This window comes from Charadrius vociferus, unplaced genomic scaffold, assembly GCF_000708025.1.
Source record: "Charadrius vociferus isolate BGI_N301 unplaced genomic scaffold, ASM70802v2 scaffold136, whole genome shotgun sequence".
Lineage (NCBI taxonomy): Eukaryota > Metazoa > Chordata > Aves > Charadriiformes > Charadriidae > Charadrius > Charadrius vociferus.
The window spans coordinates 1,360,491-1,387,848 of record NW_009648960.1 but is presented as its reverse complement, the minus strand read 5'-3'; the positions used below and the strand labels follow the sequence as shown (position 1 = coordinate 1,387,848).

Below are 27,358 nucleotides of genomic sequence, written 5' to 3'. Positions count from 1 at the left end.
CTAGTTAATCACCAATGTTAATATGGCACAGTTAATAGTAACATCTGTTTCTGTACTTGGTGTTACTTTAAAAGTTCAGATTATTGATGCAGCTATTTACCTGCTTTTTTTATAATCTTCATATAGTTGTTTACTTCTTAACTTCAGTGGTTTGCTGCAGAGTTGTTTAGAAACCTTAATTTTGGGGAAGTTGCCTTTGTTCACAAAGCTGTCATGTAGATTAGTTATCATAGCCTTCCAATGTGTTTGCACACCTTCAAAGAAAGACCATGCTGTTCTGTACTCATGGGTGTGAGCACCTTCATTTTTATGTTTTCACAAGAAAACCTGCTCATTCTTGTGCCAAGACAAAGGGAAACACAGAAGTGCAAATGCGTTACAGGAAATTTTTCAGACTTCAAAGGAGCTATGGTGGTCAGTAAACTCTCTACTGAACCTTGCAAGAGGCAGAAGTGAGGCCCCAGCTCACCAGAGCTGCTGCAGCCCCGCCATTGCTGGGTTTGAACGTGCTCTGTCTTAGTTTCTTCCTTTTCCCTGCCTGCCCTTTTCTCAGAATTGAAGCAAAGGGTGAACAGGATTCATTAAGCTGAACAACACACAAGCACAGAAAGCAACAAGGAAAGCAGTCAACACCTTGAAATAAGAGTCATGTCCTAAACTCTACCCTCTAGTGAAGATTGATAGTGCCTCCCACTCTGAAAGGGTGGAGAGTTTAAAGAGAAAGGAGTGGGGGAACACTTACGTGGGTTTGTATAGCTGCAGCAGTTGGTTATGTCGCCTTTTTTTTTTTTTTTAACCAGAAAGGTAAAGTAAAAATAAAGTCCTTGATTATAGCTGAAATTACAGTTTTGGTGTATTGTAAAGATAGTACAATTGAAAACTTTTTGCAAAAGTATAACCCCAGTGTAGTCTGTCTTCCAGTGCACAACTTTAGTTAAATCAGCTGTGGCTGCTCAGATGCTGTGGAATGTGGGATTTTAAAGAGTGCAGTTGTGAACTTTTTAGGTAAGTGTGAAACGCAGTGTTTCTGTTTTCTCTCTTGGTATAGTAGGCTGCAGATGCAGGGATACCAGGGCCATGCTAAGCAAGTGGGAGGTGGGAGTCAAATAAGGATCATGCTTGCTGTGAAGACCAGCCTGTTTTGGGTTTTTTGGTTTTTTGGGGTTTTTTTTTAACATTGACCAATGCACGTTGCTGTGCCAGGCGCTTGAAGTGAAGGTTTGTATTTCTCTGTTCTTTTGGTGCTCTTAATGTTGGTTTCTGCAGGCAGGACCACATCTAGTATGACAGTACTCTTGAATTAAGGTTTCAGTAGCTGTTTTCAATCGTGCAGTATATGAGCTTGGAGGCTGCCCTTCAAAAGCAGTGTGTAACCTGAGGCAGTCTGTAGCTGATGGTGGAAGAACGTTAGCAGTTAGGTGCTGGAGAGTGGTGATGCTTATGCAGGCTGTGAATCTCCTGTGCTTGTTTTAATTGTTATACTGCCACCTTGATTCTTGAGGTTTTTCTGCTCTTGTGTTTTGCAGGCTGTGGAGTTCTGGCCTTCTGTATTTTTGTGCCTTACGTGGATGAGTTTGGAGGTTTGGATAATGCCATCTTTTGAAATGCCAGTGCTCTGTATTAGAAGTCCTGGCACTTCAGTCTTGGCAGAGCTGAACCTCCTAATCACAGTAGGATACGGTTGCATTGTCTGCAGGGCAGATGAGCTTTTTTAGTAATGAATTGTGTGGCTCAAAGAGAAATTTCGGGGTAAACCTCCAGTGCAGCTTAATTATATTTTTAAGTGAAATTTGATTTACAGAGTGGTTTAAATTAGATCTGCCAATTTGGACTTCAAGAATGGCTTCATGCTTGCGTAAATAACAGTGTTTTTTTTTCTTTCAACAGAGGTTGCAGAACTTGAAGCTAATTTACCTTGTAAGTATGGCATTTGATGACATGCAGTTTAAGGGGAAAAGGACCATTGAACTGAATGTTTTGACTGAAGTATGAATGCTAATGGTTTTTGTTAACTCTAGGGAAAGCTATGCAAAACTCTGCCACCCAGGCTTGAACAGGTTTTCCTTGTTACTCTCTTATGGGATTATGAAGAGGTGGATAGATAGTTAAAAATCAAGTATATGTTTTCTGCTCTTTAGGTTTAGAAAGCCTAGTTCTGTAATGGACAGGAAAACACAAAGCCCTTTTTTAAAGGGGAGTAAAGTTCCTACTGCTCAGTATTTGGTGCTGAGGGTGGGTGTTGACACTGAAGCTGAGTTGTTGCTGAGCTCCCTTTCCCTTCAAGCATTGGCCAGAACAGCGTCATTCTGCTGTGAGTTCTTGGAATACAAGCAAGCACAACAAGTAATTGCCTAGTAAGCGTGGAGGTACATTCAGAGCCCATTGCTCGCTCTGCATAACTTCCTGTGTTGCACGTTCCTGTGTCAGAGTAATCCAAGACGTTTTCCCTGCAGGGAAAGAGGCATGAGCTGTTTGCAGCAGATCGAGAGTGTATGTGCAGGTTATTACCCTGCTGTGCATTCACACTGTTTTACCCATATGTTTATCTTAGAAAAGGAGCAACCTGGTCTAGTCGGAGGTTGGAACTCGATGATCTTTAAGGTCCTTTCCAACCTAAACCATTCATGATTCTATGATTATGCTGGTAGGTAGCTCGTGATGTTTCTAGTCTTTACCCATGTAAGGGAAGCTTGGACCATATTTTTTTCTCTCCAGGTTAAACTTGTGAGTGTTGCTTCTGATGAGCATCTTCTATTTGTAATGATTCTAAATCTGGATCAATGCTCAGATCTCAAAAACCAGGTTTTTCAGTGTACAGACTGCCTGATGGGAGGAATTACAAGGGGGAAAAATACAAAACAGAAGCAGCAAAAAGGGAGGGCAGGAAGAGGCATTATTTAACTCTTCCTTTCTGTGTGCTTTTCTTTCTTACAGGCAATTACAGAGACTTTACAGAGAGCAGTTTCAACTTTTGTTAAACTTTTTTGTGTAGAATCTTCTATAGGGTAATGAATGCCTCAGAAACATGTATCGGGGCTTGTAGTTACTATAATGTGAACACATTACTAGGGTTTGTGTACAGTTCTAGTTATTTTTTCAGGCAAATAGGGTCTATATCTCTGATACTATTTAGCTTCTTGACTACAGAAAAAGAACAGCCAGCTCGATGGATTAAGAAGCTAAAGTCTGCATAGCATGGATAATAATGTATCAATGGATATGTGCATCTTCGAGTGCTAGCTTGACAGCTTGTCTCTGCCATAGTCAAGAAAGGCCAGTTTTGTGCATGGGAAGGCAACTTAGTTTGTGTCATCAAATGTGAACAAAGGGCTGTTATGCCGTGAACTTGCATCTGTTGAACTGAAACCACTGACTAGTTTCATCAGATTGATGTTTTATTTTTTTGTTCCACACTTGTTCTTCATTCTCACTATTCTCCTTAAATTAATCTGATCTGTGAATAAAACCATAGTGTTTGGTTTGCAATGATGCTGTTAATACGTGTAATTGGTTATGCAGAAGAAACTTGTTCAATAGGACAGCTGAATAGAGACTTCACTGGCTTTTGGATGAGGCTTTCAGTGAAGATTGTGTCTCATTATACCTTACAGGTATAAATAATCCTTTGGTAGCATAGGACTATGGTGGCATGACTCTTGCAGACTGCAGCGTATGACCAAGTATTAAGATACACATGTTACCATTAAATAACTTGTAAGAAAGAGATGCTCATTATGTATGCTGTCATCTTAACATGTCGCTTGTATATACACAGAAGACCAAATCCTTTGACATTTTAAGGTCTTTGAGACAGCATGGTTTACAGAAAGGAAATAAGCTTTCTCACAGCTCAAAGAAGTGAAATTCCATTACTGAAGGTGACCTGTAACTGTATAGGGAAGAGGTGCTCAGAGGCAAAGTACAGGAGGAAATAACTTGACTGGAAGGATTAATCAGGGAGTGAATTTGGAGAATGTGACTGGAATATTTCTCACTGACTGGAAAAAGGGAAATGTAATCCCTATTTTTAAAAAGCGAGGGGGAAGGAAAACTTGGGGAACTGCAGGCCAGTCAGTCTTGCCTCTGTGCCCAGCAAGATCATGGAGCAGATCCTCCTGGAAACTGTGCTAAGGCACATGGAAAATAAGGAGGTGATTGGTGACAGCCAACATGGCTTCCCTGAGGGCAAATCATGCCTGACAAATTTGGTGGCTTTCTATGACAGCGTTACAGCCTTGGTGGATAAGGGAAGAGTGGCTGGTGTCATCTACCTGGACTTGTGCAAAGCATTTGACACTGTCCCACACAACATCCTTCTCTCTAAATTGGAGTGACATGGATTTGATGGAGGGGCCACTTGGTGGACAAGGAATTGGCTGGATGGCCACAGTCAAAGAGTTGCGGTCAACAGTTCCATGTCCAAGTGGTGACCAAAGATGAGTGGTGTTCCTCAGGGGTTGGTACGGGAGCCAGTGCTGTTTATCATGTTTGTTGGCAACATGGACAGTGGGATTGAGTGCACCCTCAGCAAGTTAGCCAACACCACCAAGCTGAGAGGGGGGTCTGTGCAAACCTCATGAAGTTCAACAAGGCCATATGCAAGGTCCTGCACGTGGGTCAGGGCAATCCCAAGCACAAATACAGGCCGGGCAGGGAATGGATCAAGAGCATCCCTGAGGAGAAGGAATTGGGGGTGTTGCTTGGTGAGAAGCTCGGCATGAGCTGGCTATGTGCGCTCACGGCCCAGAAAGCCACCTATATCCTGGGCTGCGTCAGAAGAAGCATGGTCAGCACACTGAGGGAGGTGATTCTGCCCTTCTACTCCACCCTGGTGAGACCCCACCTGGAGTACTGCGTCCATCTCTGGAGTCCCCAATGGAAGAAGGACATGGAGCTGTTGGAGTGAGTCCAGAGGAGAGCCATGAAGATGACCAGAGAGCTGGAGCACCTCTCCTATGGGAAAGGCTGAGAGAGTTGGGGTTGTTTACCCTGGAGAAGAGAAGGCTCCACGGAGACCTTATTGTGGCCTTCGAGCACCTAAAGCGGGCCCCCAGGAAAGATGGGGAGGGACTCTTTTATCAGGGAGTGTGGCAATAGGACGAGGGGTAATGGTTTTAAACTGAAAGAGTTTAGATTTAGGTGAGCTATTAGGAAGAAATTCTTTACTGTGAGGGTGGTGAGGCACTGGGACAGGTTGCCCAGGGAAGTTGTGGATGCCCCATCCTTGGAAGCGTTCAAGGGCAGGCTGGACGGGGCTTTGAGCAACCTGGTCTGGTGGGAGGTGTCCCTGCCCAGGGGGGCAGCGGGGTTCGAACTAGATGATCTTCAAGGTCTGTTCCAACTCTAACCATTCTATGATGAAAGATGGTATACTTGTTTTCCTAACAGTGGAAAAACAATTGTCTGATGTAAATTATTGTTTTTCTTCACAGGTACATGTAAAGTGAATTTTCCTGACCCAAACAAGCTTCATTACTTTCATCTAACTGTAATCCCAGGTAATTTTTTTTAAATGTTTTGTTTCTGTCTGCGTTTTTGTTTAGGACATGTAATTCCAAGTTTGCTCAAGAATCCCATTAGCTTTCTAGTCAAAGACTGGCTGCAATATAGTGGTTATTTTATAGGGGCAACGGAGAAATTGGGCTGGATTTTGAGAACTAAGTTCCGATAAAAAGGCCATCAAAATTGAGCAGATTTAGGAAGTATTCAGGTCGTGTTTTGTCCCTTTGATTGAAAGCTTTTTTTTTCCTCTCAGCCAATTTCAAAGGACCTTGTTTTATTTGCTGAGGGAAATCTCAGACTACATCTTCAGAAATTAGTCTGTTACAGCCCCGTTGTGTATTTACTCTTTTCTACTGATTGCTTGAGTCTACAGAGTTGAAAAGGTAGATGACTGATGTTAACACTATGGAAAATTTCAAATCTATGCATATCTGAAGGTGCTTAACAAGTAGGTGTCTCTTAGTCTTTGATTATTAAAGTATGTGGAAATCAGATAGTTTATTATTAATAATAACAAATGTAAATGCACTGTGAAGCATCTGCTGACACACTGTTCAATGAAAAGAAAACCTCAGGACTAAGTTTTCAGAATTTGTCATTTCCATTTAAATTTCTTAATAGCCATCTGAAGTTAGAGTTTGCTCACATGGCCATCCATTTTAGCATAAAAAGTTGTGTTTGTGTTTTATGGATGAATTTGTATGCAAGAATATTTAAATTTCATATGCACTACTTATTTTTGATCTATGTTACCTTTGAGACTCTGTGCAACTATTTAAACGAGAACATCGATGTGCTCGGTACATTGAATTAAATGTTTGAGTTAGATGTGCTGAGATCAGGATCTCCCTGCCAACTGATTCTCGTAGATGTACATTTTCTGTAGATGCTTATTGACAACAGAATTCAGATGCAGTATGATAGTCATCCTGATGTCTTATCTACATAAATAAGGGTTTACACTTAACAGGGTGATAGGAATTTTTCTGATAATTCAGTATCTTGAAGTCAAACAGGCGCTAGATGTCACTGTTGCTGCTTATTAGCCAAAATCAACTAGCACTTCCTCAGCTGTAGAAGTCTTGGGTGGTCTTTGTTAACATGTCCATTCATATGACTTCTTTTTGTGATAGAAAAATGAGTAAGACTTGCCGTAGTCAGTGTAATCAAAAGTAAATGCAAGTGCTATTATAGAACTTCTAACCTCTCATTCTGCGTAGGAGATGTATTCATGTTTACGTGAAGAGTTAGCCTGCTTGCACCAAATGTCCTTCAGTTTATATGATGCTGTTTTATTATATTTTGAAAATGAGTTGGCTTCACAAGATCATCACCATGTGAGTTAGGGATGTCTTGAATATGAAGCAATGGTAGCTTCTTCATGCTAACTTGAAGGTGTCTAAATACATAGTAATTTCTTTTGTCTGTTAACTGCTGTGCAGCAAGATGTTGCAGTCAGAAGACAGTCATGGGGTGCAGAGCATGGGTTTTGTGCTAGCTTCGTTGCTGAAATGATCTGGGGAATGAGGTGATCTTAATTAACATTTTGTTACTCTAAATATAGCCGCACAGCTGAAGTCTCTGCAGTTGCAGTCTGACCGAAGTAAACATCTATTTTCAGCTGTGCATAATTCAGGTACATAATCTCGTGATCAGCTGCAGCTTAGCACAGCTCTCTAAAGACAGAACATAAACATATCAAGGAAAATCTTTGTACCTTTCTGATTTCCTTTATTATTGAGGTTTTTCTTTAGAGTATGCTAAATCTTAGTTTTCTCTGGGGTAGCAGAGAAGCAGTTAAGTGGCTGTCACAGAATTTTTCTGGCTCAGATGGGCCAAAATCTTTGCTTGAGGCAACTATTTCTGCAGTGTCTAAACAATGTTGCATGAATCCTGACAGTCGTGGGGAAGAGCCAGGTTTCTTCCTCCTGCCTGGAACTGTCTCTTGCATTGAGGAGCTGAGTTACTTCTAGAAGTCCTGCTTGTACATCTGGCTCTTAAGGGTCTGCTTTGCAAATGTCTCTGCAGCTTTCCAGTTGTGGAACAAGAGCTGGGCTCAGCGCACCTGCGGGTGCCAGGGAGTATCTAATGCTGCCTTGCAGTTCTCGCTCTTAGGACCTATGTAGTAAGTGTGTGGTCTGCACAGCAAAGAGGTTCTTGCTGGCTCACTTAGGGTTCTCAGTTTGCTTTTCAGCAGTTACAGAGATTTCATGGTTCTATGACAGATCTGTTAAAGGGGTGCTAATTATTTTATATTCGTATTTTATGTTTTAAGTTCTCTTACATTCTGCTTAACATTAGAGCTTGAATTCTGTAACCGTATTTTACAACGAATCTCACACCAAGACAGTTTCTGAAAGTAGCCAGCTGTCGGGGTACCATGAAGGTACTGACTGAACATAGGTTTTAAAGCAGAAATGTCTTTTGTGGTCAGCATTCTAGCCTTATGTTATTGACAAAGCCTGTTCTCAGGTGCTTTGTTTTATGCAGTCATTTCGAATGCAGCTGGTCTTGAAAGGGCAGTGAAAGAAGCTTCTTTAGGTTGTCACAAAAAGGCTAATTTGAATAAGAAAATAATAAAAAATGCCACCAAGCAGAAATACTTTCAGCTCCCTTGCTCTGCGCTTCTCAAATAACCTTTCTTAGTAAGTATATAATGTCACAAAACTATTCTGGTGACAGTGAGTTTTAAATGAAAATGAATTTGTCGAAAATCTTGATGAGTTTGAGTGCTTATTTCACATAAAAAGTTACTTGTGCTCAAGAAATTCTGATTCCTTTATGCCATAGCTTTCTGCAGTGCACCATGAGTGGATATATAGTAGCACACACTAGAAAATGGGTAAGATTTAGATTTTACTGCCACAATGGACAAAGGGTGGGTTCCTGAGACGAATACTGCTGGCTTCCTCTGCAGTCTGAAGCTTCTTTTTCCTTTTGTCGTCTGAAACAAGTGTTCTGTTGTTGAAAAATGCCCTTACGCCACCACTTGTTCTTATTTTCGTATCAGTACCGTATTGGATCAAAAGCTAGGAAAAATAAGGAGATAGATGCTTATAACGCAGTCGGAGTCCTGCCTGCTGCACTGATATTTGGAGCACAAAATTGGAAGCTGAAATTAAAACATAGTAATGACCTGGGGAAAAAAACAAACAAAAAAAAAAAGATGAGTTTAGGTAGCTTGCACATGAAGAAAACTGGGGAAGTATGTAGGTTTAATGCAATTTTCCTGTAGTTCCCAGGCAGTTGGGGTAGTTTGGGGTTAGTGTGGTTATTTTATAGTCCCTTTCTTCATGGAATTAATAAAGAGCCTGTTTTCTGTTTTCATGCCATAAAATGACAAATGTTGGTGAGCGTGGCTGAGCATTGCAACACTGCTGATTTAAGAAGCTACTATCAAAAGCACATCCTTTGTGGCCTGTCCTCATTATCTCGCATTTTCTTTTAAAGCAATAAAAGAATTTAGTTTAGTATTTTCACAGCACTTTTTAGTCATCGAAACACCTTACAAATACAAACTAACATTAGGGTCAGGTTGTTGATAATAAAGCTTGAGGCTGAAGTGGGAGGGATGCTTGCTCTGTTAATACAGCTTGAAGACATAAATTTAAGCAGTAGGAGGAAAACCAGAGCTTAGACATATTCCCTTTTTGCAAAAGTCTCGTTAGTGGACAACTTCCTAAGTTATGTGCTAAAGCTATTTTATTTGACTGTTTTATTTATAGCACTTTTCGCATTATTAACTTTGCCAGAACTTCATTTTTTCCCACCCCTGTTACATGCCTAAAAATTGAGGGTCTTTGTCCCAGTCTATATGGGTGTTGTGGGACACAAGGAAGGAAACAATCGTGTGGGAGAACCTATTTACTTGCTTGAGATGCCATAAGATGACTTCATCATGAAGGCTCATCTTGTTAATGCATTGTGAGATTTCTGGCTGGGTACTGAGGCACTCCAGAGATACAAATTTTTAATATACATTTGAATGATTGGTAATGAATAGTATGCTTTATTGTTGCTTTAGTGAAGTTTTACAATCATACAGGGAGAATTGTAAAAAAGGGTGGAGGAGAAATGCTTTACTCTTCTAAATTGGTAAATATATTCTTGCATATTTTATAACAGAACCAGTAACGTACGCAGTGCATTTTTTGGTTAGTGCTAGCATGGCTTCATGACAAGGTAAACCTGAAACATAAAGTGAGTTGTAATGCAAGGCAGCAGTGACTATTGAATTGTCTTTGAAAGAGGCTTGATCATGCAAGTATGTGGAAATGACCTGCACTGTAAGGCATAATGTGTAAAATGCTCCAAATCTTCCAGAGATTTATTGGCCTTACATAGAACACAGAAAAACAAATAAGAGAAAATTGAATTAATACATGAGGAATCTGTTACAGCCTGTGGAGGTGTTAATATGCGGTTGGAAAGTGCTTGAGCTAATCTAAAACACGTTTTTGTTAAGGAAAAGGGGTGTTCTTTCACCATCTGGTCCTGCACCTTCTCTTCTGCTGACACTGGTAATAATTTAATCCCTCTGCATGCCAGTTCATCTCAGTAATCCTGCAGGAAACTTTGCATTCTTCTTGCAGTGATGGTTTTGTACAGCGAGAGAGGCTCAGCTGGGCTTGTCCCCTCCAGCTGAACTCACCTTCTCTGATTCCAGCCTGCACGTGGACACTGGGAGTTTCTTCCATAACTGAGTGGAGGTGGAGCTATCCTGAGCTAGGTCTGCATAGTAAGGAAGAGCAGAGAAAATGAAGAACAGCTCTTCAGTTTTTTTTCCCCGCCCTCTTGAGCAAAGTCAAAGTGATCTTGCTGTCTGTGCTTGGAGTCAAGGACCTACCTTAATGTTCCTGCATACTGCAGAGGCTGTGGACATGGAGTTTTCAGTATGCAGAGAGATGTGGAGCATGGCTTTTCTCTTGCTGCTTGACTGGCAGGAATCTGACAGTCTTTTGGCAAGCTCTCCTGCCTTGGAGCCATTCTTGAATGTTTCTTTTGGACAATTGTATTACAGTGAGGATTCATTAAATCTGGGGATTTTCTTTGACATAAGGCACATGTACATACATCCACCAAGAGGCATCTATTTCAGATTAGCAGGGGTGGAATACGAAGAGCTGCTGTGCACTTTGTTCCAAGTCCACAAAATCAAGGAACTACTGAAATTAAGCCAGGGAAAATAACTTTCCGCTGCTGGACTTCCTGAGCAACCTTAACAGTGATGGTGTTTCTCCTTACCTTGCTGTACTGGCAGCAGGCTTTTCTCTGCATGAACACATGAGGGTGTTTCACGTGATTGCTTACGTTGGGAAGTGATAGCCTGATAAGTGTTTGTGAGCCAAATAGTAGTGGGGAGGCCTGTGGAAGGCTTTGAGGTACGTGGCTTGCACTATAACAAATACTGAATTCCTCTATGGTGTTGCTTATTTGTTTTAGTATGATCACTAAAAGACCTGAGATTTTTGACTGGTTTTTACAAAGAACGGCATCATACTTGGAAATAGTGAGAATTCCTGACACTTGGTTAAAAAACTATTATAATGTGCTAGATGGTGGATAAAGTGCAGTTAGCTCTGTCCTGTAGGGTAACTCAGTTGTGCTTGAGCTGTTTGACCTCCCAGGGGGATGTGGGACCATTTCCTAATCATTCCTTCCTGAAACAGTCAGTGTCTTGCCTTGAGTGTTTTGCACACTTGACAGGGAGCAGTTTCATTAAAAGTGTATTGGTATAACTCACCTTTTATATCTCATTCTTTAGAAATGGATTGCTTTACTGATTTTTATCTCAGTATATTTGAATACAAAAGATAAATGCTTTTATCTTGCTTTTTTTTTTCTCCATAAGAATCAGTGCCTGTGCATTTACTTTCTGGTAAAGCATAACGTGCCCGAGAAGACCGTTTAATAAATCAAACACGCTTCAAAATTGAATTGGAGTGGAAATGGAGAATGTATTTGAAAAGCATATGTTCTGGACAGGTTATTAAAGTGAGATTTGCAATGGCTAAGGCTTGCAGCTTTGCACTGCACAGTTCAATGTGGAGGCAGCTGTAAACATTGCTGTGTGGGGTGGGGAAGACCAACCATGTTCTGTTTTCATACTCTGTGCCTATGCTGTTGTTGCAGTCCAAAATTTCTGATGCTGTTCATGTGCTGAACCTGTCAATGGTTTATGCAGGCTCCTGGGAGAACCCAGTCCATGATGTACTTCCTAGCAACTCTTTTGCTGTTCTGCAAGCACAGGTCTTTTGGAGTGGCATGCTGGGCATAGTGTGCTGTTGAGGCTCCTCTTCGGCAGCATCTGCTTTTACTGAGACACTTCCCTCTATAGCTGAGGGTTTGTGCTATTTACAGGGTGATGCCCTCTCCTTTTCAGTAAGTCAGCTGATGAAAGATTGCAAAGAGGAGGGAGGGTAGGAGCTGACTGCTGCCTTGTGATCATGGCAGTTACAGCATGGAAGCTACAGGCTTGTGCCGACAGTGGCAAGACTAGCATGGAGTGAAACCTGAGCAAGTGGATGTGGTATATGGGTTGGTAGGAGAAAATAAGAGGTCGTGCTAGATCTGTGTAGGGACTGGGAAGGCAGCAGGTCCAGAAGACGCCATCTTGAAAGAGAATTTTGACATATGGTCAAGAAGCTAGAAATTTTTGTGTTTTGGAACAAGCTAGATAATAAGAAAACTGTTTTAGATCTTTTGTAAACTCTAGATTGCCTCCCGGGACTTCCCTTTGCAATGTTGGTTTTAAAAATAATACCAAAAAATACTGTCATGCATTGATAACCAGCCTTCCTGACCCTCAAGCCTTCACCATGGCTGTGCTGTGTGATAGCAACCTGGAGTACTCAAGGCAGTTTGAGCTGAGCATTCCTCAGGAGTCCCAAATCCCCAGTGTGGGCTGGGTACCTACCTGTTTCCCTTTCTTAATGAAAAAACTCAAAAATGGCAATGCTAGACAGACACATTTCAGGTCACTTCCAAGCATTTCAGTTGCCAAGCGTAGCCATCTCAAGAGTCGCAGGCTGACTATTGTCCTATTATATTGTCTCTGGTTAAATACAACTAGATATTTTCAGAGTTCATATTTTACGATTTAGCCGTTTTAATAATTCAGTACTGAATCTGAGGTTGACAGAGGCAGGCAGATTTTGCTGACTGATATATCATCCTAAGATAATTACAATAAAAGAGCTACCTTGCTCTTTTATGGTAGTACACTCTGAAGCATGCTCTTGCACACCATTATTCATATTACTCGTGATATGTGATTGCTAGCACAAGTCTAGGAAGATGTGCTAAATCCTGGAGCAGGCCTTTGCATGCATTAGCAATTGACGTATGTGTCTAGCTCATTTCAAGGATCACAGTTGTGGTACCGCATGCCATATGGCAGCTGTGGGGCAAAATTTTATTTATACAGACACAAGAAGTTCAATCAAAGGTTCCTCTAGCTTGGAATGGCCTGGTACTCTGATCAGGAAGGTGTTTTTTCCAGGGTCGTTCTGGGACTGTTGACTCTTCTGACTTAAATCAGTTTCTGCTATTAAGGTTTTGGGAGTGAGTGAAGATGCTATGTTCACACTCTTTGGACTAGGATGCAGCTAGTGTTCTGGTGTAACAAGGTTAAGTATTTGATGATAAACTCGTGCCATTATTTTAATGTTTGTAATGACAGATATTTTTTATTATATGGCATCTGTTATTTTATTTAATTATTTTTATTAATTTTTTTTTTTTTTGCTAGATGAGGGCTATTACCAAGGTGGAAAGTTTCAGTTTGAAATTGAAGTTCCTGATGCCTACAATATGGTGGTGAGTATTTGTCATTAATCTAACAGTAGTAACTTTAGATTTCCTTTCCAGGTAATAGGACTGCAGAGGGAACTTGGCATTGAGACTAAGAAAGGATCTTCTGTCTGTTACTAAAATATCATGGGTTTATAGAAAAATCTTGATTGCCTGGAGTTTTTGGAGGTCATCTGAACTCCTGCTTACAGTTGGGGTAATATTAAAAGTTGGATTTGCTGGTCAGGGCTTGGGACAGGTAGCATTTCAATATTAAGATGGAGATTCTGCAGCCTCTCTGAGCCTCTGTTCCAATGTTTAATCACCTTTGTGAATTTTTTTCCTATATCAATTCAGAATTTTCCTTTTTCCAGCTTGTCTGTTGCCTCTTGCTTTATCACTGTGCACCTCGAAGAAGAGCCTGACTCCATCTCCTCTGTACCTTCCCATTAGGTAGTTATAGACAGCAATAGGGTCCCCACCTTCAGCCTTCTCTTCTCCAGGCTGAACAAATCCAGGTCCCTCAACTCTTTGTACTGCACGTGCTCTGGTCTCATCACCACCTTGGTGGCTGCTGGGCTCACTCCAGTTTGTCAATGTATCTGATACTGGGGAGTTCAAAATGGGACATAGTAATTCCGGGTGCAGTGTCATGAGTCCCAGGGAGTGGGAATAATCATTTCTCTGGCTATTCTTTTGCAGTCCAGTGTTTGTAACCAAACAGCCTTGAGGCTTTTATTGCCTCAATGATATCATTTCTTAAGGAGAAAGTAAGTATCTGCAACTGTCTGGCAGAGGCCACTCAGAAGCGCAGATGAGTCAGGCCCGAGAGTCTTCCCTGCACCTGAGGTTTCATGCTCCTCTGTTCTGTTAATTCTTGAGACCTGCACTTAATGATTATTCTTACCAAAAAATGGTATATCTATAAGAGAAAGAATAAAATAGGTAAACGGAAAGGAAAAGTCTATTCTTTTTGTTTCTCTGGGGCATTCAAACTGGTGCTTATAGTTCTGATATTGGACATAGGTGCTTAATCCCTTTTGAGAGCATGCAGTGGAGGACGTGGAAAGCACAGATATGGTGACAAGTGGCCTCCTTTAGTGCTCTCTGACAGTTCTGCTGGTTGTCTCCCAGGCTGTTAAGTTAAGTGTCTTTTAAAAATAACAATTTCAATGATTATTAAGCAAATGGCTTTCCAGAGAATATGCCAATGATTGTGGTATCTTATTGTAGAAAAATAGAAAGCTCCAGGCAGCTTGGCCTTTTCAAGCATGAGGAACATTGTTATTTCATTATTGTGCTTTACTAAAATTGTAGAACCTTGCAAGGGAGGAGAGGTGCAATTACAGTAAAAATAACTCCAGACATTGTTTTCAGAGTTTAGCTGTCAAAAGAACAAGATTGACTCCAAAAATGGAAAACAATTGAGGCACATGTCTGGTTCTCAGGGAGTTACACCTGCCATTCTATATCCCAGTAGATTGATATGTAAGGAAACTAGACTCTTGAGCAATTGAGGTGCGATATTTGCATTTGGGTATATGAATTGCAGGAAGAAGGAAGCCTCGTTTTCTTTTCGTTTTAATGGTTTTGATAATTTTGCTTGCTTTTGTAACTCTCTTTCCCACCATTTTGCTTTCTGTTTTCTTACTTTTGGTGTTGATAGTTCAGATCTCTTCTTTTAGAGAGGCCAAAGAATGTATGGGGGAGGATACAAGCTAAATGGCTCCTGTGTTCAGATACACCAAGTCTAAGTTCAGCATTATATATATATATATATGTAGTAGTTGCAGTCGCAGCATTGTTTATATACAAATATGAAGGAGGTGCAGTGGTCTGGAATGTAATAGCTTGAATTCCCAGACTGAGCTTGGAGAACAGTGCATTAACACTGCTAGTAGAGTAGAAAGGTTATGTTTCTGAGATTGGAGGAGTTGGGTCTGCATTCCAGAAGATGTCTTCACAGGTTTTCTATTACTCCTTTATTTATAGTCTAGTGGGACATTCACTGTATCTTATAAAAAGTTCGTGCTTGTGGAGGACTATAGTGTTTCTGAAACAGCTTTGAATTTTCTCCCTCCTTTTTTTGATAGTCTTGCTCTCCTTTCATAATAATACTGTTCAAGGATTATCTGCTTAAGCTGGTTTTATTAGGATCTATGATCCCGGCTCTCTCTATTGATACACTTCTCATAGTATGTGTAAGTGTTATAGATAGTGTTTGCAGTTGTCTGGTTTTGGTTGTGGTTTTTTTTAAGTTTCCCTTAACCTCACCAAAGAATTTCATACTGTAATGCAGGCCACACTCACTAGCTTGTGTGTAGTTACTTATACACTATAAATACAAACGTGTTCATTTAACGTTGACTACACCAGTATAAAGGGGGCAACTCTGTTGTGTTCTATGCTGTCTGATTTTATTTTTTTTTTAAGTCATCTTCAGTAATAGCAGTTTCACCACTGTGGCAATCCTGGGCACAGGGGAACATACACAATACATATACTCATTCTAATTTCTTAAATTTTTGTGTTTAAGGTGTTCATTTAAACAACACTGCTGCAGGAAAGTATTTGCTATGTGTTAACAGGAGAGCTAAATGTTAATTTTGGTCTGTGTTTTTTTTGTTTCTCAATTGCTATAATTAAAAAATCTTCCGATTTCTTATGGTTCTCTGCTCAGCACTGGCAGAAAATCCGAAGCAAATGTTAATTAGAGGTTTTAAAATTCTGAGCACCCCTCATTCAACACAAAAGTATAAAGTTTGCCTTTGTGCAATTTAGAAAAAAAATGCAGAAGGTTAAATGTTGGATTATGGTCAAGTTATTAATGAAAATGTGTATTTTCACAAATCTTGAGGTAATTATGCTGAGGCCATGCTTTGTTTTCTGCCAAGCAGAGTAGGACTGAAACAAGTGATGGCAGTGTTTTCAATAGAGCTCTTCAGGCTTGCCAGTGCTTTTTCAGCCCATAGGCAGGGTTAGGATATTGCACATTGCATCAAACTCCTTGCAGTAGTGCTGAACATGTTTGTGTTGGGAGTAAAAATACCAGGCAAGACTGGCAAGTCAGTATAGCCCTGCTTCAGAGCCTGCATCCGTTTTCTAGCTAATCCTTTTAGCTTGCAGAAAAAAAACACATCTGTTTTTAAAGCTACAAAATACATAATTTATAGTATAGTTTCTGTAACGGCATCCTTTAATTTCTGTAGCTGTTACCAAAATCCAGCGTGTTTGCTGCTTCTCTGGGGAATACTTTTTTTACCCTTCATTGCTCATAAGCAAGAGTCCAGCTTCTGCTTTGGGAAAAGAAGTGATGTGTACAATGTTGGCGTAGTGGAAGCATGTAAGAATATATAACTGAAGAGGAAGAACTTGGAAGATACTGTGTTGTGGACTACAACCATGGCATACTACTCTGGCCAGACAGTGAAGTATTGGAAGCTCGTTTGGAAAGTAGTGGGTCTGTGAATACAGAGAAGTAATATATCCTTGTGATTCAGGTGTGACTGACTAGGATGTACACAGTCTTTTGGTACCTGGGCCATAAACTTCCTTAGTGCCAAAGGTTCAAGACCTTCAAGTGGGAGGGATGCTTTGCAGCATGGATATTTTGGAGCAAGCACTACTGAAGTGTGGCCTCCTGCTTGTGAGCCAGCACACAGCTGGTTGGGGTTTAATCAGACTTCTGTACCATTGAGCTGGTGTAGTGAGTATTGGAAATGTTTATTATGATTATCTGTAAGGCAATAAAATATTGTAAGGGTTCTTCCACTGTATCCATAATTAACTGAACCTATTTAAGCTGTCGGAGATGTGGATAATTTTAGAAGCATCTGAGCTTGAGAGTCAAAAGGTTTCCCAATTTTAATCAGCCATTGGAGGCATGAGGATGATTCGGATAGATTTGTGCTACAGTGCTAGTAGTAATTTGCACCACCCTACTCCTGCAGGCGATGGGCTGCATTTCACTCTGTGCTTTACAGAAAGGCTGAAGAGAGGTAAGATGGCTCACCACGGGCTTTTCCTAAAGCAGTGTGTAAGCATCTGATTCAAGCTGGCTGCTTTTTGGAGCCTTGGGAGAACCTGGCATTGTGTCTGCAGAATCCTCTGCTCAGAGTCTGAACTCTTTCACGGCCAAAATTTTCATGATGATTTTTTTTTTTTATAATACTGTTTTAGGGGCATACCATAGATGCAACCAGTAGGCTTGAGTTTTTGATGTTTTCTGGACTGAATGTAGTTCTTCCCATAAGCACTGTCCATATCCTGAGTATAAAAAGAAAAAAAAAGTAATTAATCCTGAGAGTCCTATTTCCCTCTAAAGTTGGAGCTAATCTGTGTGGAAAGATACTACAGTGAGAAAGCAAGGGTATTTATATTTAACTTGGGGGGGCGCATTAAAAGTCTTTGGAAGATCAACAATTTTGTGTTCTGAATTGCTTTTAAAAGTTTCAATATTTTTTTTCTCAATTATTCTGTAAAGACAACTGCTAAAATACTAAAAGACATGTCAGTCTCTGCTAGTATATGACGGTTCCCTCCTGTCCCAGGCAGGGAGTGTGGGATGTACCTGCTCCACAGTTCAAAACACTTCATATTTCATGATATTTGGGAAGAAAAATGGCTGATCCCTGCTTGCATATCCATATGTGCATGAAACTGCCCTTAATACCTTGCATACTTTCCAAGTGTGCTGTTCTTTGTATCCTTAGCAAGTATACAGAGTGAAGGAAAGACTTCTTTAACAATGTAATACATTATTTACCAGATAGCCTGTGGACTGCTTTCTTTGACAGTGATGGGATACTGTGTCAGAACAGAAAGCAATTGGTACTGATACAGATGTTGCAGAGGGATCATGAGAAGAAAACTGGAGCAGGGTTAGTTAATTTTGTAGTGTCTCCTCAAACTACCATGCCATTAGAAATATTATAATCTGTTGGTAAACCTGTTACTTGGCTTTTTAAAGTATTATTCTGTTAGGAAACAGGCTGCATGTTCATGAGCAAACAGAAGTTTGCTAGCGTTTGTGCTTACAAAACCTGATGGGAATTTTGCTGTCCATACAGACATCAGAGGAGGCTGAGAAAGAGGAAGCAAAATATTTCATGGTGTACAGAGGAAATGCCTTTAGTGCCAAGTGCTGGTGCCTGACTTGTCTCTGTAGCATCTTTTCCCCAAGCACTAATTTTTTTGGTTGACCAGCTGCCCAGAAATAGGGGTCAGTGGGAGATGTGAGCAAATATTATTTAAAAAAAATAAATATAATAATAATTAAAAAAATATCTAATGGTGGGGGAAATTGATTTAAAAAACCCAAACAAACAAACTCTTTTTCTGCCTTGTGATGCAGTTGATGTAATAATGGGTGCTAGAAGACTAGGGACCTGGTGCTTTAAGGAATTGAACCTGATTAATAGTACAGATCTGGTTTAACGCCTATGTAAAACTAAACTGTCTGCCACCACAAGCCGGACTTTGTAGCTCCTGTGGTTCTGACATATCATGTTGTCAAAGTAGACAGTCTTAGGGACTCTGCAGTTTACCAAGGTTTTTCTGACATGAGGTGCCTTAGGCAGTGGTCAAAAGCCAGGAATTTAACAGCAGAGCTGCTAATCTTAGTCCTTTTTCTGGCCAATACGTTGTGGAAACTGCAAGGAATTGAAAGGGATTTTGGTTCCTGAAGGGTTGGATGTCATGATTAAGGGGCTTCTATCTACCTCTTTGGTGACCCTACTTTATACAGATCTTGGATTAGAACCAATGAAATGAGAATTGGGCTTGTGCTCCCTCATGCCTCCATATGGAAATTTTGAGGTGGTGCAAGGAAGCTTGGGGACCTGAAGTGCTCGCCGTGGGCAATTCTTGTCTCAAGGCCCACTCCTACTGTAAGGCAGCTCCTCTTGCACTTACTGAGCTGGGTAATCCATTCCATCGAAAGCACAGGACAGTGTGGTTTTGTTTTCTATGACTCATTTCTCTGTACTATGTGCTTAGCTGTGTTTGATGTTCACTTTTGGCTGATCACAAGAAGTTCTTCAGGAACTGGTAGGGGAGAGTGGCAAGAAATACCTTAAAGCTAGCTTGTAGCTTGGTCTCTGGAATCTGTATTCTTTTGGGGAATTATGTTTTGTAGAAAATATAAAGAAAAAAATGGTGTCATAGTTGCAGGGCAGTTTATGAGAATGCCTTGGGGCTATAGGGTCTAGAAAAAGATTCTCCAGGGAAAAGGTTGTGAAACGAAAAACTGCAGTTACAGGATGGTTAAACCGTATCTATATTAATACACTTGTCACGTTAGAATGCCAAATTGATCAAGATCTGAAATTGTTATTTGAGTTCATTTATTGATTGGCACTTTATATTCAATCTCTCATTTGCTGAGAATAATGGAGGGGAGAGTTTTCTTTAAAAATGCAGCTAATAATGAGACAAACTTTATCTGAAGCTTGTCCTGCAAAACTTCTACCAAAGCTGAGGTTGGTATATGCGTAGTTCTCAAATGCTTGCAACGCGTTCTTGTACCCTCTATATGTATTCACCGATATCCATCCTAACCAATACCCATATTCATCCGATATTCTATCATAACATGAGGAGGAACTTCTTTACTTTGAGGGTAGTGGAGCACTGGAACAGGCTGCCCAGAACGGTTGTGGAGTCTCCCACTCTGGAGACATTCAAAACCCGCCTGGACGCTGTCCTGTGCAACCTGTTGTAGGTGACCCTGCTCTGGCGGGGGGGTTGGACTAGATGATCTCCAGAGGTCCCTTCCAACCCTGACCATTCTGTGATTCTGTGATATGTTGAAGTGGAGTGAGGATGGATATGAAAGCCAGACAGTTTCCACTAGCAAAAGTAATGAGAGATCCTAAAAGATAAATGGCTGCTTAGGAATGGAGAAGAAAATCAGTTTGTTCAGTGTTGTGACCTCTAACTGAAGTTGGATCTACCTCTGCAGCTTTCAGCATCTAAGGCAAAGGATGATTTTGAGCAATGAAATAAGTGAATTTTGTAAGCTTTGTCACGCGTATCACCTGGAGACAGTTGGAGGTATTCAAGTGAAACATCACCTCGAAGAAATCTTGTGTGGATTTGTTGGTCTAAGGAAGACTCAAACGATGACTGGAACAAGCTTGAAGGATTAGTTTTGTCTGAAGATAAATTTTATGATAGTGCTGCAGTTGTTCTGCCAATCTAACAGAGGAAGAAGAAGAGAGAAAGAGAAAACCTGTCAGGAGAGGGTTTTTCTAATTTTTAATGATGAAAAACGCTTTGATGAAAGCATAAAGGAATTCCTTTGTTTTCAGCATACAAAAAAAGGAGACATCAGTTAATTCACTCAGACTGTGAGGATTTGGGGATTGCTTTTTGTTTTAGAAAGATTTAGTTTGTATAAAACTTACTTTTTTCTACTGTTTAATACATTCCATGTTTGAAGGTGCATATGGTAGAAATTTACTCTTTTATCTTGATCTACTGGCATGGAATAAATACTGCTGCTTTCCCTTTCTTAGGAACTAGACATAATCTTTCAAAACAACATGAAGGTGTAGCTAATGAAAAGCTGTGCTGTTAGAAAACTTCTTAGAAGAACATTTGTTTTGAAAGTAAAAAGTTTTGAGACTGTTTTCTGCATGCCACTTAACTTTCAGTAATGCTGTGATCCAGCACTGGGGCAGTCAGTATCCCTTGAGTTATTGGACAAACATGAAATAAGAATGGAGAAAAGTCAATGTCTACATTATAAATGGCAAATGTGTTGTGGTGATAGGTGTTTCTTCTTTTAGTGCTGGACAGGTATATTATAGGTGGTTCAGTACCATGCATATTTTCTTTTCTCTTCTCCAAGGAGTCTTAGTTAAAAAAAAAATTTACTAAAAAGATAATTGGGAAGTTGAGAACAAAGTGATGAGGCAAAACACATCATGCTGCTATGCAAATACAGCTGTTCAAGCTGTTTTGTCTCTTGACTGAAGACTTCATGGGAAACAGTGGAGGAAAATAGCTTCACATCTATAGTATGTGATTTAATTGAAGTTATGAGAGGTACTGGTCTGTGCTGATGTATTCCAGTACACTTACTATAAGAAATAATCTGCTTGATTGAAAGCTGCAAATTGTAATTTGGAAAGCATGGATGGAACGACGTGCTGTTGCTAAGCTACCGGAATTTTTATGACCTGCTCTTTATTTATTTCACAAAACTAGAGCTAATGAGACTGTATTTTAAGGATGTGTATTTCAAAACCGACTGTGGAATTCAGAAATCTGGTGATGATGGCTGAAAATAAGTTTGGTGGCTTTTTATGTTAGTGTCTTAAGTTCAGGTATGTCGTGCCCTCTTGATGCTTCTTGTGATACTTACTATTCAATTGTGAACAGGAAGGTCTATGTTTAAAAGAAGCTGTTCTTTTCATGTAGTTATTATCATTGCATCCTCTGCTGGTTTTTAACGAACCCCGGACTTGGATAAGCCTTGGGGGAAAATGCTTAGTAGTTTTCTGGTTTAAATTGTTGTCTTCCTGGTTAGGTGTTAAGAAACAGAATGACACAGAATGTCTTCTTTCCTTGAAGTAACTAGGGTAAGAGAGTAAATTTTTTTGGCTTTCTTTAAAGTTATGTTTTTCTAAGAAAAAGCCTAATACTACCCCAGCTTTTGTAAAGAGTTGAGAGAAGCTAAAAGGGCAGAGAAAGCTGGTGTAACTCCTGTAGGTTATATTATCAGTGTCTTTACATACAAACGTGTGCTCTGAATATCTAATATATTTGCCTTATTGAGTTCTGTGACTTGTAACAGTGATACATTTTTGTTTTAAATAATAACATTGTAATTTGTTTTCTTTCCTGGCAGCCTCCAAAGGTAAAATGCTTGACAAGAATCTGGCATCCGAACATTACAGAGACGGGAGAAATCTGCCTAAGGTAGCAACAGCATTCTCTTTTTTTTAACCTTGGAGGTTTTTCTGCATGATAAAACATTGTATATAATTTTCATGCCAGTATCTCTTTCAACAGATTCTGCAAATTAATGGCACGTGACCCTTAGGCACTTAGAGCTACAGAAAGTATTATTCTTGCTGTGTGTCAGTGACCATGTAGAGCTCTCTGTAAGAGTCTTAAATCTTCAGGTTAAGATTTAATGTTTTGTTCTACTTAGGGTAAAAATGTAAACTCCAACCTAAACATAACTTAGGTTTTTTCTTTTCCTCCCTCCGTAGATGAATAGTCCTCAGGCTCTGAGAGCCTGAGAGGGCTTAAGGCTTTACTTGTTTTAGTGCCTGAATGTGTTAAGTGCTTGAAAACCATTTATATTTCAAAAAGGAAGGAAAAAGTGTTCCGTAAACTTTGACAGTAACTATTCTATATTTGCCGTTTGTTTATTTTAACATTTAATATCCATATAAGACACACGTGCCAATTATAACAAAACAGAGTTGCAGCAGTCTAGGTCAAAATATGAAGCCCAAAAACTTTAATTTACCAAAGCAAGAGGCTTATGTGCTGGGTGGTTTTGCTTGATAATACATGTTTCCTCTTCAAAATCAGTTTCTGAAACTTTGTAATTTCAGTGTTTCATCATGAGTACCTGATGGTGAAATTAGCCGGAAACCAAACATAAACTGAAGTGAGAAGCATTACTGTTGTTTTTCAAGTTAATGGGTCTTAAAAGGAAAAAAACTAGATGAAGCAGAAGAAATTAAAATAAGTGAGATTGAAAGCTGTTCTGAAAATCCAAAACAGTTTCCACCATGCAAATTAGTGCTTAGGAAAAAAACAACTAAATGTTTCCCCTAGATTTAAAAATCATTTTAATGTTGTGTTCGAGGTCCTGGTGAAAATGAAGTTTTCACAGGGTAATCTGTTACTTCATAGGCAGGTCAGGTTCATCAGCAAATAAAAGCTAAACAGCTGCAGAGTTGGTGTCAGTGCTTTTAGCCACAGTAGTCTGCTTCGTGCTTCTGAGAAGCTCATATCATCAAAGGGTGATAGAAACCAGCCTGGGGAGGCTGTAGTATGTTCCTTGTGCTCATTAGTGCGAGACTACTGCAGCAGGAGTACAGTCCATAGACTTTACCTCACTTCGGGATTGGAGGATTTAAAAGTGGTGGAAAATGGACTAAATGTTCTCAGATTACCTAAAAATCTGGTTGTCCACAGTTATTTGAAACTCTATGCTGGTGATACAGGAAGGCTGTTTTGGGAAATACATACTGCTACTTTTACCAAATCTGTTAGCCCTGTGGTATTTCTCAGTGTGTCCCAGGACTGTTGAATTTTACACAGCTGAACTTGTGACTTGACAGTAGGGAGACTGATTTAAGGATCACGTTTTAACAATTTAAATTTCACTGGAGTCCTTGCGGCTTAGTCAGTGGAGAAAGCTTAGACGCTTTGAGTCAAATGGTGTAAGTAAAGGAATGGATAAGTGAGCTGTCTGGAACCGGGGAACAAGAAATACTAGACACCAAGCAACAGCTAAAAGTTTAAGCTCTGACAACAGTGCTATGTCTTCTGAGGTTAAAGCAAGCCTCTTCACATTCTTGAGGATATTTCACTGTTTTTGTTTTTAGATGGTTTTAATTATGAAAGATGAACACAGTGTTGGAACATCATAATTCTACTTAATGAAGTCATTTTTTCAGCATCTGCAATGAAACATCAGCTTTATTTGATTGTCAGATACTTTAACATACCAAACCTTTGAAATGTCTTACCATTTAGATGGGGAAGCTAAAATAACTTAGATTGCTTTATGTCTGTTATAATGGAGAATGCACTCTATATATAGTACCTGCAATCAACTTATACAAGAGTCTTTACATTAAAATAGCTTCAGTTATTTTTAAAAGCAGAGAAAAATTCCTTGCCAGTATTTTTCCCAACTGTCTTTTACTAAACATGCCTCACGCTATGGTATGTGTTGGTTTGATAATCATCCCCGAATTAAAACATACTAACTGATATACTTGACCACAAGTTTATGGTATGTGTTGGTTTGATAATCATCCCTGAATTAAAACATACTAAATGATTAACCTTGTGGTCAAGTATATTAGTTTTGGGCAGGAAAAGTGGTGTTTCTCTGTGCTTTATGGATTGCAGTTACTCTGGACCATGTTAATAATGGACCATATTAAGTAGATCTGGATCATACTTGTGGATATTGCCTCCACAGGTCATGTGGATAGAAAACTTTTAGAGTAGTTTAATCGCTCAGAAATTTAACTGCAGTTTGCTACGTGGTGAGGTGGTCGTGTTGTTGGATGTGTCTTTCATCAGTAGGTGTTGATAGTTAAGATTTGGTCACTTCATGATGCAATATTAAAGGCTGAGTGTTTGAAGACTGATTAATTGTATCATCTAGTGTGGCTCAGTGTTGCAATTTCTCCAGTTGTAAAAGCTGATTTATGCTGATTGCTTGTTTCTGTTTCCCAGTGCTGTTCCCAGTCTCCTCAGCTGTAGCAATGCAGAAACAAAAAGCTTTTTAGAAAGACTGTCTACATCTATTTCTCTGCTCATCCAGTCTATAGTATGGCCTTCAGAATGGTTGCAATGGTGGAGCTGGGTTGAGCAGGGAGGTGGGCATAGGGAGGTGAGCAAGAGAGTAACCCGTGTGATGTGTCCCTTCCTGTGGAGGGTTTCTGAAGTGGATTTTCAATTCAAACTTACCTTGAATGGTACTTTCTGCTGGTAAAAGGAAGGCAAAAGTTTTGTTGGAACTGGCATTTTATGTTGATAAATGTGTTTGTCTGAGATCTTTACGTAAAGCAGACTTTTCTCCTGGACTCATCTCCCCATTGCAGTAATTCTAGTCATTAAAGCTGTAAATCACGTCAGCTGGACTTCCAGAAAGCTTTAAGCTTGCTAGAGCCATGCAATTCCCAGTTCAGTAGGTGTTTTTGCAAGGTCTCTTTAGGATGCTGTGTGTTTAAAAAGAAAAAAACATCCTCAAAGCTTTTCTCCAGGCAGAAACTACTCACAGAATGAGAAGATATTTGTGGAAACGAAAGCTGAGCAGCTGGCTGGTCACATCAGTGGCTGTTTTGGTTACTATAGCTTCAAAAATAATGTTTTTGGAGTCTTCCCATAGGAACTCGGATATAAGGATTTGAAATTATGTTCTGGGAGGTCTCCCTTGATACGAACACCAGATGTTAAGGCGTGGTTATCGGTTCCAGTCCCCCCATGACTGAGGACCCGCTTGGTTTTTCTCAGATCCTACTACAGCTGAAGACAAAGCATATGGAAATAGTGCTTTACTGTCCCTCCCCATTCCTGGTGAAGTTCCTCGCCTGACAAACTCCTGCTTGTGCCACAGCACTCCCCCTCTGGTCAGCCCTGCCACCTCTTCCCCAAGGCATGCACTCACTCAGGAGCTTTAGTAATCTGAAATGCTGCAGAAATTGTACAGTTGATTTACCCCTCTCTTTACTTTTGCAAATTCATTCTCAGGCATCACAAAGGGAAGCTTCTGAATGTTTATTCAATCTAAATAATACTAGATGAGCTTTCTGTGACTCCTGGCAATTTTAGAATAGTCACTTTAAGTAAACAGGTTTTCCTGCCCATCAGGTGTCCTGAAACCCTGGTAGAACAGGTGGCTTTTGTGGTATATCTGGCAGCTCATCAAAGGCGGCCTCTTGAAGCACTGAGTGGGTGAGAATAATTCTGCTGGTTGTGCCATTTGAGAACTTCCTAGTAGCCCAGCTCCTCTATGGCAGCAGGACCTGTGGATGACATGTCTTTGATCAGAAGCTACGTGCAGAAGCTTGTTCATCCACTAGACTAGTTCATGATGGGTTTTGTGTATTTCTACTCATTTAGGTGTTTATTCTGTTGTTTGTATGTATGATGTTCTGAGAGCAGATCACCACTCAGACCTCCAAAACGCCTGGCAGTTATATCTAGGTCATCCCTGTGGAGAGGGCAAGACACCATTTCTCTAGACACCCTGTGCTGGGAAAAGGTTTTGATTAGGGGCCTAATGATCATTACAAATTTGTAGGAAGTAAGAAGGGTGCTGCTCTAAAAATGAATTATATCAGCAAGTGAGAAATATTAGGCAAAGGTACACTTGTCTATCTTCATTGCTTTTCTGCCAGAGCTCTGTAAGGGTTATGAGTGTCGCCTCTCAAGTCCTGGTTGCTGATGTCCTCAGCTGGAGATGTGCCCAGAGAGCTGTGAGGCTTTGGGAAGCTGGAAGAGTGTTAATGACACTTAGCTGATATGGTTAGGCACTTTGACCTCTATCAGTGGATATTTTTGTGCTTTTTTGGTGTGTGTTAACTTATTCCTTGCTCTAAAGTTCACAGTGAGCTATATGAAGAGGCAAAGGGGAGTACTGTAGCATAATTTTATGAAGAACAGACAGAAAGCAAGCTAAAAAGTACCTTATTTGCTCAAAACCTGAAAATCCTGGCTCTTGTCTGTTAAGGAGCATTTTTGCTTTTACCTTTGTAATATGAACAAAAAAATTGCAGCCACAAGATGCTATTTTTAATGTTCTTGAAATTAGTTTTGAGCTTCGCTAGTGGTAATGGCATATTTTATCTTTTTAAGGGCACAGAAATGAGATTAGCAGCACAGTTAAGATGGAATAGTCTGGTCCAGTATGATCATCCTGGTCCTAGCCTCTCTATGTTGAACAAAGAGTAATGCTAGTTGTAGTATATTTCCTTGGACTAAAAACTTGGCACATTCAATAAATAACTCTATGGATAGCCTATATGGTGCAGTCATCTACTGTAATTTAAAAATGACTTAATACCTGTCATCCTGAAGGTTGGTAAAACCTAATAGTTTAAGACTATTTTACTTTATCCTGCTTTCATCCAGCAGTAGAAGCTGCTGGCAGTGATGAATTTTTGTGCTTTGCAACTTTGCTGTATGAGTTTTCAGTTTTAGATTGCTTCTTAACAGGAAGACATGATTCTGAAATGATGCTTCAAGGAGTTTTCCAGACTCTTTCTTTCTCATTCAGATTATTACTTTTGCTTTCACAAATGTGAGCAAGACTTCAGCTTATCTCTCAATTATGCTCTGGTCTCTTATATTTTTACTT

The 27,358-nt window shown here is 40.0% G+C and overlaps 1 protein-coding gene across 1 annotated transcript in view; it reads left to right on the top strand.

The window, feature by feature from the left end:
* The window catches only part of UBE2F (ubiquitin-conjugating enzyme E2F (putative)), an 86,111-nt gene that overhangs the window by 7,922 nt on the left and 50,831 nt on the right, over positions 1-27,358 (top strand). Inside the window, exons 2-5 of the mRNA XM_009887565.1 lie at positions 1,888-1,917; positions 5,433-5,498; positions 13,253-13,320; positions 22,148-22,218. Of these exons, the coding sequence (XP_009885867.1) occupies positions 1,888-1,917; positions 5,433-5,498; positions 13,253-13,320; positions 22,148-22,218 (235 nt within the window). The remainder of the gene's footprint in view (positions 1-1,887; positions 1,918-5,432; positions 5,499-13,252; positions 13,321-22,147; positions 22,219-27,358) is intronic.